The sequence below is a fragment of the Daldinia caldariorum genome, assembly GCF_022478825.1.
Source record: "Daldinia caldariorum strain CBS 122874 unplaced genomic scaffold F4812scaffold_24, whole genome shotgun sequence".
In the NCBI taxonomy this organism is placed as follows: Eukaryota; Fungi; Ascomycota; class Sordariomycetes; order Xylariales; family Hypoxylaceae; genus Daldinia; species Daldinia caldariorum.
Genome location: NW_025953060.1, coordinates 288,059 through 298,507, shown reverse-complemented (window position 1 = coordinate 298,507; position 10,449 = coordinate 288,059). Strand labels below are relative to the sequence as shown.

General features: G+C 46.9%; 2 protein-coding genes across 2 annotated transcripts; both read left to right on the top strand.

Moving 5' to 3' along the window:
* Nucleotides 1–415: 415 nt before the first annotated feature.
* On the top strand, nt 416–4,011 carry F4812DRAFT_453346 (plasma membrane calcium-transporting ATPase; the record flags this gene model as incomplete). Its single annotated transcript, XM_047936472.1, has 2 exons — nt 416–3,064; nt 3,133–4,011. The coding sequence occupies 2 exons, from the start codon at nt 416–418 to the stop codon at nt 4,009–4,011; spliced, it is 3,528 nt and encodes a 1,175-aa protein (XP_047786121.1).
* A 2,300-nt stretch (nt 4,012–6,311) lies between these two features.
* Nucleotides 6,312–9,694, top strand: F4812DRAFT_463367 (uncharacterized protein; the record flags this gene model as incomplete). Its single annotated transcript, XM_047938196.1, has 3 exons — nt 6,312–6,707; nt 6,766–9,380; nt 9,436–9,694. 3 exons carry the CDS (start codon nt 6,312–6,314, stop codon nt 9,692–9,694), a joined length of 3,270 nt encoding a protein of 1,089 aa, XP_047786120.1.
* Between the last annotated feature and the right edge of the window lie 755 nt (nt 9,695–10,449).

Genomic DNA, 10,449 nt, shown 5'->3' with positions numbered 1-10,449 from the left:
TCGACCTGGCTCTTTCGCCATTGCAAACTCCGCTTTTGCACAGCCTTGACCCCAAGAACTCGTTATTACCATTTAGATAAATCTACAACCCAGCTTGGCTTGGGGCGATATATCACGACTGTCACTCTTCGGCCTCGGTAAAAGTGGAAATTCTAAACGGTGAGTCTTGACGGACGTCAGCATATGCACTTTCTAAGGCCTCGCAGCCTCCCGATCCCTTTTTTGTTTATATGATACCCCTTCACCGAGCTGTTCAGTTCTCAGAATCTACATCAGCAACATATCCTATCCTATCTTAGGAATACATAATACCTACCTAACCTATGTACCGATACCAACTGCTAGCCGATGACATACCTCATATTCATTCATCTGTTAAGATAGTAGCTGGCAGCAGTTGCATATCTTCATAATCATGGCTAGCAACAGTTTGGCGCCGCCAACGTTGGCGATCGATACGCGAACACGTCCGAGGAGCGATACTAATGAGACCAGAGTGGTGACACCTGCCGGATCTTTTGTTTCCAACGTCTCAAATCCTTTTCTAACGCCGGCTCAATCTAACTCTAACCCCTTCTCAACACCTGCTCCATCAGACTGTGGAGCAAGTGTGTTATCAGTAGATCCTGAGGCGGCTCTCCGTCCGGATCCTGGCACGGAGGCAGATTTCCAAGTCGAGAATAACCCGTTCGCATTCAGTCCGGGCCAGCTAAATAAATTATTAAATCCGAAATGCTTACCCGCATTTCGTGCTTTAGGCGGCATCATCGGGATAGCACGCGGCTTACAGTCTGATGTCAACGCCGGCCTGAGCGTTGACGAGGCAACAGTACGAACATCTATCACGTTTGAACAGGCCGTAAGGAGAACGTCCGATAAGTTTATAGAGACGCCAGAGCGAGCGCCAGAACCCGGATCCGACTTCTTTGTTGACCGAGCAAGGGTCTTTGGAAGGAATGTCCTCCCAGCTAAGTCTGCAACCCCGATATGGGTTCTTATGTGGAATGCGTACAATGACAAGGTCATTATACTTTTAACGGTAGCCGCGATTATATCGTTGGCGCTTGGTCTTTACGAAACTTTCGGAACGGTAGATGAACCGGGCGCGCCACCGTCAATAGATTGGGTTGAAGGTGTCGCAATCATCATCGCTATTCTTATCGTCACTTTGGTAGGATCAATAAACGACTGGCAGAAGGAACGGGCTTTCGTGAGACTCAACGCTAAGAAGGAAGACCGCGAGATCAAAGTCGTTCGATCAGGAAAGTCGTTCATGATCAACGTTCACGACATCTTGGTTGGAGACGTTCTGCACATCGAGCCCGGTGATCTCGTTCCCGTCGACGGAATTTACATTAACGGCCATGACTTGAAATGCGATGAATCCTCGGCTACTGGCGAATCTGACGCTATCAAGAAGGTACCGGCTGCACAGGTCATGGAAGCTCTGGAATCAGGAGCCAGCCAAAAAGGCCTTGACCCTTTTATTATTTCCGGTTCAAAGGTTCTCGAAGGTGTCGGCACGTTCCTTTGCACTTCGGTCGGTGTGCATTCGAGCTTCGGAAAGATTATGATGTCTGTTCGAACGGAAGTCGAAGCGACTCCTCTTCAGAAGAAACTCGAAAGACTTGCTGTTGCTATCGCAAAACTGGGAAGTACAGCAGCTGCTCTTCTCTTCTTCGTCCTGCTATTCCGCTTCCTCGGTAGCCTTTCAACGGACACGCGTTCCGACTCGGCGAAGGCCTCCACCTTCTTGGACATCCTAATCGTGGCCGTAACTATTATCGTCGTGGCTGTACCCGAAGGTCTACCCCTGGCTGTTACCCTAGCGCTGGCCTTCGCCACCACCCGATTGCTAAAGGAGAATAATCTTGTCCGCGTGCTACGCGCCTGTGAGACGATGGGAAACGCCACCGCGATTTGTTCCGACAAAACGGGGACATTGACAACCAACAAGATGACGGTCGTCGCGGGAACATTTGGCCAATCAAGTTTTGCCAAATCCGAAAGTGAAAAGCCAGGTACCCAGACCATCTCTCAATGGGCGGCCAGTCTTCCCCAAAAGACTAAGGAGGCTATCGTCCAATCGGTGGCTATCAACTCTACTGCTTTCGAAGGCGAGGAGGCTGGGCAATTCGCATTCATTGGCTCTAAGACCGAAACGGCACTTCTTCAGCTTGCAAGAGACCATCTTGGGATGCAATCATTGGCCCAGACCCGTGACAACGAGCAGGTAATTCAAATGATGCCTTTCCTCTCAGCCAAGAAATGCATGGGCGCAGTCATAAAGTTACGAGACGGTTCTGGATACAGACTCTTGGTAAAGGGCGCTTCGGAAATTCTCTTAAGACTCTGCAACGCCAAGGCAGATGTTCAAATCCTTGCTGCCAGCGATCTTTCAGAGAGTGATCGCAACGACCTGACATCTGTCATTGATTCTTATGCTAAAGGATCTCTGAGAACTATCGGCATCGTATACCGGGACTTTGAGAATTGGCCTCCTGCTGAAGCTGAGGTAGAAGAAGATGGCCATGTAAAATTCGAGTCTGTGTTAAAGAACCTGGTTTGGCTTGGCTTGGTTGGTATTCAGGACCCTGTCAGACCGGGTGTGCCCGAAGCTGTCCGAAAGACTCAGAATGCCGGCGTCGTCGTGCGCATGGTTACTGGAGACAACGCTGTTACCGCTCAAGCTATCGCGACCGAGTGTGGTATCTATACCGATGGCATTATCATGGAGGGTCCTGATTTCAGGAAGCTGAGCGAGGAGGAGATGGATGCTATACTACCGAAGCTACAAGTACTTGCGCGCTCATCGCCTGAGGACAAGAGGATTTTGGTTGCAAGGCTCAAGGCTCTCGGAGAAACTGTAGCTGTTACCGGAGACGGTACCAATGACGCCCCAGCTCTTAAAACTGCCGATGTTGGTTTTTCCATGGGCATCTGTGGAACTGAGGTGGCTAAGGAGGCTTCGGAAATTGTACTAATGGACGACAACTTCGCTTCTATTCTAACTGCTCTCAAATGGGGACGAGCGGTTAACGACTCCGTTCAGAAGTTTCTTCAGGTGAGTTCCAGAAGAATATAACCTAGGTAGTCGAATAATCGTTTGATACTAACCTAACCTTTTCTTAGTTCCAAATTACTGTCAACATCACCGCCGTCCTCCTCGCCTTCGTATCCGCAGTTGCTGATCCTGAAATGCATTCTGTGCTCACTGCCGTGCAACTACTCTGGGTCAACCTTATCATGGACACCTTTGCAGCCCTCGCCCTGGCAACGGACCCTCCAACCGAAAAGATTCTCGACCGCAAGCCTCAACCGAAGAGCGCACCCCTCATTACAACCAACATGTGGAAAATGATTATCGGGCAGGCAATCTACCAACTCGTCGTCACGTTTATTCTATACTTCGCCGGCGCTTCCATTCTAGGTTACGATCCTAACAACCAAACCCAGAAGACGCAGCTTAACACCATGGTTTTCAACACATTTGTATGGATGCAAATTTTCAATGAGTTCAACAACCGACGCCTCGACAACAAGTTCAACATCTTCGAGGGCGTGCATCGCAACCAGTTCTTCATCGTCATCAATATCATTATGATTGGCGCTCAAATCGCCATCATCTTCGTCGGAGGCGCTGCATTCGAAATTACTGCCATCGACGGTACGCAATGGGCTATCTGCGTGATTGCCGCGGGCATCTCGCTCCCGTGGGCCATCCTTATCCGACTATTCCCAGACGAGTTGTTCGCCAGCATTGTCAAGATCGTGGGCGCACCTGTCGTCGTTGTATACGAGGCTTTTGCCAAGGTCTTTTCTAAGATCGGCTCTACCGTCGCTAGGATGTGGAAGCCGAAAAACAAGACATCAAATTCGGACGAGAAGCAAGTAGATGGCGCGACAGAGGAGAAAGAGGCAGCTCCCGAGATCGTGGTGTCGGAGGGTGTCTTCTCGAACACCGGCCCTGAGATACAAATAACCGGGGATTTAGAACAGGGAAGGAGATAAATATATATAGGATATATATACATACATATATTAGGTATATATGGGATTGGGTATTTTCTTTGTACATTAGATAGACTATATGACATTTAGCGAGTATTTGAATTTCATCGATGCATCTACGCGTCCGGTAGGATAGGTACACTTTGAATACAGGGATGGTTTCCGGAGAGATAGACGTGGTTAAGAAAACGATACTCTAAAAGATGAATGATAATTATACGATACAATACTCGGGCTGGTCCTGTGCGCATGGTATTTTAATCCTGTGAAGATTACGAGTTTTCATACTATCATTGGTTGGATGCAACCTGTTTATATGAGTGCCTAAGGTAGTGGGAGTAATTTGTCATCGATATCAAAATACGCAAGGAGCTTTCCTGTTTGCTAGCCTTGAGGCTAAAGCGCTGTCAACCTTTTTTGCGGAATCCGATGTCAGAGTACCTAGCGGCGAAAGAATAATACAGGCATGTGCCACAGTTTTTTCCAGATTCTATTCATTTTGCTTTCTACATAGGCAGGTCTTCTACGGGGCTTGTCGAAACGCTTTGCGAAAGTTACGTGATTGTCCAAACCGCGTTTTTAGTTGTAGCCTCGTAAAACCTACTACTATTAATTAAAGCTTTTGCTCGTCTACTCAACTGGTCAGTAATCAGGTATTACGCTTTTATGTTTATGCAATCTCGCTAGTCTTAAATATTATGGCGCGTATATTCTGATGTTTATTTAGCAGACAACTTGTAGCTTTAAGGTCGGTATATGCGTACTGTGTACATGAGGTACATCAGGTAGGTACTTAAGAAGAAAAGGTTTAGGTAGCCACCTGGCCAACAGCCCGAATCAGCAAGTGCTGCAGCATCCCTACCATTCAATATCTTATTTTTACTGAAAAAAAAAATCTGCATGTAAATCAATCAACTGATCTTGTTAGAATTGAATCAAGTTCATTCGCAAGCAAAATCTGGGGAACCCTGCTGGCCTAAGATGGATGCTATTTTGGGAAGGTGGGTCACATAATCAGCCAATCACAGTGTGATCACCCAAGATCAACAACTTCGCATCACATTAGGTAATCAAACCAACCTCCACAACCACCAGAGTCACTGAATATACACAGCCAGTTCGTTGCATCACGCAATCATAATCAATGAGTCACGGCTACACTCATATAATATCATCATGTGCAGCTTTTTGTATAACTAAATCATGTTTCTCAATGCAGAATCATATATAAATTTACGTATGTTCAAGTGTAAATGCATTTCCATCCCCCTTCGGTCAGCTAATTATTGAATCAAGCATAGCTTGATTTTTCATATTAAAAATAATACGAAATATTTACTGTAAGAAGTTTTCTTCAACAACGTATAACACATTCCATCAGTGTAGTACGGTTATGGAGTAAATTGATATGTAAAATCAGTTTTCATTCTCAACATTCTGTCCTTACCAATAAACCAGTATTCAAATTAAAAGCTTTAACACTGCTGTACGGATTTTAAAGTCAAATAAATGATGATAATCTTGATGGTTGATTTATGCAATGTTTGCTATCTAAGTAAATTTTATTTTACTATTAAAACTATGGCCACGTTTACGTGCGAGAAATAAATAAATGATAAACCTCTTCCGCATGATCAGCTGCCCAGGTGCTCGTGCGAAATAAATGGTAAAGTAAAGCATGTGGAAAGAGCCACCTTTCGTGGGTGATTCTCTTTTTTTTTTTCTACGTACCTTAGTACCTGAAGAACCTTTTTAGTGGAAGTTGCGCAGAAAACTTTTCATAGACTGCAGTTGTAACTTGCATGAGGCAGGCACGTTTAAAATTTCAACCTCGTAGTTTTCTTCTGACTTCCAAATCAACCCGTTGCCATGGTTTCGACTGACTGATCCGCAACGACCGCTGGAAACTTAGGCATCTATTTAATTCTGCAGACCTGCAACCTGAATTGACTTTTTTCCTCCTCTTCCTTTTTTTTCCTTCCACAAGTTTAAGTGCAACAACAATCGTCTTCGTCTTCGTCCTTGACATAACGTTACCATTTGTTACACTTTACAACTACGCATCGATTCATTGATTCATTCATCCTTTGACACTTCAATCCTTCGATTTACTTAGGTTAATTAATCAATTAATCGTTTTATCTTATTTATCGATTCATCAATCGACTTATCCTACCCTCCCTCCTGATCATTGACTCTCTCGACTCATTGATCCATCTATCATCCTTCCATCCATCTTACCCCCCCTTCCTTAGACTTCCTTTTTTTTATCCGTACATCGATCGACCAAGTCTTTCAAAATGTACGCCTTTACTATCCTCGTCCCCTTACTTCTAGCTCTTGACGCCATGTTCGCCGCCCCCTTTGCGGGAATCATCGGCCTTATCATGATCTTTTGTCTCTCCGGCTACGATAATAACGGCCCAATTGCCAATTCCGCCGCACTTATAGCGAATACTATCGTCGCGACCGGCGTGAAGTATGCCTTCGGAGGAGGGGTGCTCCGGGAAATCCACGGCCTCGTGCTCATGGGCGCGTGCAAGGATTCTTGGGGGCCCGAGTACCCCAGCGCAATAACCGTAGCGGTGACGATGATCATGCACAAGTTTCTCACTTGCGACGAATATATGTTTTATTTCGACTTTGTGATGATTGGCTGCTCTATAATCCTTCCTCTCCGTCAAATCGCGACACAGGTAATTTCCTTCCCATCCCTAATGCTTTCCCTAGGTAGATTCTGACTTGTTGTTGCAGGCTCTTATCACAGCTTTCGCCCTAGCCTGCCGCCTATATTCATACCTATATTGCCTCTTAGTCGGAATTCCACAAATTGTCGTGTTCCTTTACAACTCTCCTGTTACTCTTTGGCGTCAACTATGCCGAACCTTTAGAAAGCCTAAGATGGTCAACGCTAGCACGCAAACAGACCCTCAAATCCAACCTCAGCCGACACTTACCCTATCGGCGGTCATGACTGTCGCAGATATAGCTCCTATCTCGCCCCCTGAGCCACCTAAGCCTACAGTTTACTCTCACGAAGCTGTTACTGAAATCTTTCGAAAGGTCAAGCCGAGAATTACATTCCTTCGAAGATCTTCTATCCTAAGAGATGACGATACTACAACAGGTCTTGTAGACGAGATGGCGCCTGTTCCGGGTCAGACAATCTCTTCACGTGAATACCTCCGGAACCTATGGGCTGCAGCTAAGCAACCTTGTAAGCCTCAGCTGAGTAAGGAGACGCCCAAGACTGAGGAGCCTACCAGCGACCAACCTAGCACTCAACCGGATCCTGTTGAGCAGCCTTCCATTGAGCAGCCTGCTATTAACCAGCGTACTCTCGGTCAGTTTGCCGTTGAGCAATCTGTCGCCAATCCGCCTACCCCTGAAGAGTCGATCTGTGAGGAACCTATACCAGAGAAATCCATTACTCAGGTGCTCACCCCTGAGGGATCCATTACAGAGGAACCTATCCCCGACGAGTCTATTTTGAAGGGAACGTCTCGTGAGGAGGTGGTCGCAGAAGAGCCTACCGCAGAGGAAGCTATGTCGAAGGAAGCTAGCCAGAAAGCACCTATTGCTGATCAACTTGCTTCCGAAGAATCCATTTCCAATGAGTCTAGCATCGAAGATTCTACTCTGTTCGGGGAGCCTACTGCCGATGACTACACTCTTGATGAATCTGCCGGCAAGGAACCCACCACTAACCAACCTAAGTCAGAGGAAACTACCTCGGACGAAGTCAGCCAGGGAAAACCTGTTCCTAATGAGCTCGCTCCCGAAGAATCTATTTCTGACGAATCTAGCCTGGAGGATCCCACCCTCTTCGGAGAGCCTACTGCTGACGAGTATATTTTTAATGAGTCGACCTCCGAAGAATGTAATGCCGAACAACCTATCGTTGAGCAAAACATCCCGAACGAGCCTATTCCTGAAGCATCTGCCTCCGAAGAGCCCATTCCGGACACTTATGACTCTGAGGGTTCTCTCTTCGGTGAACCTACCGCTGACGAATATATTCTTGACGAGTCTACCTCCGAAGAACCTACCGCTAAGCCACCTATCCTAGAGGAGACTATCATGGAGGCGCCTATCCCTGAAGAACCTATTGCTGAGCAATCTATCGCTAAGCAGGGTATTGCTGAGGAAGCTATCCTAGAAATGCCTATTCAGCAAGAATCTGCCCCCGAAGAGCCCACGTTAGACGACTCTAGCTCTGAGGGTTCTCTCTTTGGTGACCCTGCCCCTGAGGAATACATCCTTGGGGTGCCTGCCGCCGAAGAGCCTGTCGCTGAAGGACCAGCCAAAGAGCAAGATGAGGATGAGCGTTTTACCTCTGGTCAGTACCCGGTTGAGCCGATCAGCGATGAGCAACCCGTTAAAGTCATTACCGAGGATACTCCCATGCAGGGAGCTAGCGCTGAGGAAACCCCCCCGGAGCGGCTCGTTGTTGAAACATCCGAGGGAATAAAAGCCATCGAAGATTTCATTTTTGAAAACCTTGGTGTCGGAGAGGTTGGAGACTATGGATACTTTGAACTCCCGGAAAATTGGGAGGAAGAAGGTAATAAAATTATCGATGAACTATGGGAAAGCGTGGCGCTCTCGGATTTTGCACAGCCGATTGAGGGCAGCCAGTTTAATGGCGAGCAGGCAGGAATCCAAGAGCCACATAGCGGTACCACGAGACAGACTACTGAGAAAGATGATCCTTTCGATGGCGGACAGCCCACTCAATCTCATTCTAGGCTAGAATTCAACTTCGGTAGTGAGCAGCTTCCTGGGCCCCAAGAACATGGCCCCAATTTTACCTTTAGGGCCGGGCAATCAATGCCCACAATAGACGAAGAGGAGCTTCCCGAGGCAGAAGAACCTGCCTCTATGTTCAACTTCAATTTTGAACGATTTACACCTACATCCTCCGACAATCAAAAGTCCACGGAAGCTGGACAGTCTGCCACCATCTTTACGTTCGGTGCCGGACAACCTGTTCAACCCGAACAGTCCACCGTTGCCTTTGCTCTTCCAGCAGAGACGTCAAGACAAGCTCCCCAGACAACGCCATCATTTAGCTTTGGCAGTGAGCAACCGACGGAGGCAGAGTGGTCTGCTCCCACCTTTACTTCCGGTGCTGAACAGCCGGCTTCCGTTTTCAATTTCAACGGTGGGCAGAGTCAAGCTGCCGAAGATCCCCCAGGCCAACAGAATCAGGAGGGCAATATCTGGGAGCCAACGGACGATGGGGATCCGGCTCCAATAGGCGAGGATGGAGTGTCGTGGCTCGATCTAGAACGGCAGCTTGAGCTCGAACTAGCAATGGAGGCAGAAAATGAAGGAGGGGCATATGAAGGGCCCGGTTGGGATAGGGAGTGAGGGCTTTCCTCACAAGGAGAGCGGTGGAGTTTAATTTACAGAGTGTGGTAGCGAGTGTCTGAGTTTTGTGATCAAGAATATTGACGCAATTAGCAGATGTGACGAGATCGAGACGAATGTCGAGGTTGCCGAAGCCAAGAAGAGGTTGAAGGAAGAGCGGCAAAAGGAGAAGAATGACAGCGACCGCCAAGCACTGATGAGATTAAAGAAGCGGCCTTTCAACTCGTTTATCACTCCGAAGAAGGCGAATAAATCGGCGGATATTCAGCAGGCTACTGCTAGGATTTTGGTAATACGAAGTTATTCCTAGCCCCGACCCCAACCCAACAGTTTTGCAGCTGCAAGCTTTCACTTCGTTCATTTGGCATAGTTCCCTTTTGTATCCCATGGCCGTCCTTCGCCGGATTGGCACGGGCCTTGCCTCGCAAGCAGGCTACTATGTATCATGCATTTATGGGATGCATTGCTAATCTTTGATTGGTGTTGATCTAAGGGAATATGCCATCTGGAGGTTGAGATCTTCACTCGGGACTTTGGGTTTGGTATAAGGTCTTTGTACTAACTTCCATTTGCTGGAAGACTAGAGCAGCCTGGCTGCTTGATGTCGGTTTTCTTACCTTCTAAGAGTGGTAAATCGGGAAGATTTGTTGTTCTCTTTATCTTAGCTTTGCTTGGACTAGCTATCGTCTTCGAGTTTCGCATCTCTCCCTTCCCCCCCCTTCTTGTCACTTCATGCACCCTCCTCTAGTCTTTATCTCATCACGTCTGCTAACTTGCTTCAATATATCTTCAAATATAAAAAAAAAAAAAAAAAAAAAAAAAAGATCCATATAATGGAATACCTATCAAACCACAAAGGACGCGAATATAATAGAAGCTACAGACGTTTCAATCAAAAGGGTCAACACTCTACTCTGAGAATACGGTCGAGAGGAAGCCTCACAGCAGAGGTCCAATATTTTTACTGGTAGCTTGGAGGTAGCAGTAGCTTTAAATGATCTATTTGTTAATAGACAGATAGCTACTACAATTGAGATGAATCAAACTCAGCTTGGTCTTAATGCC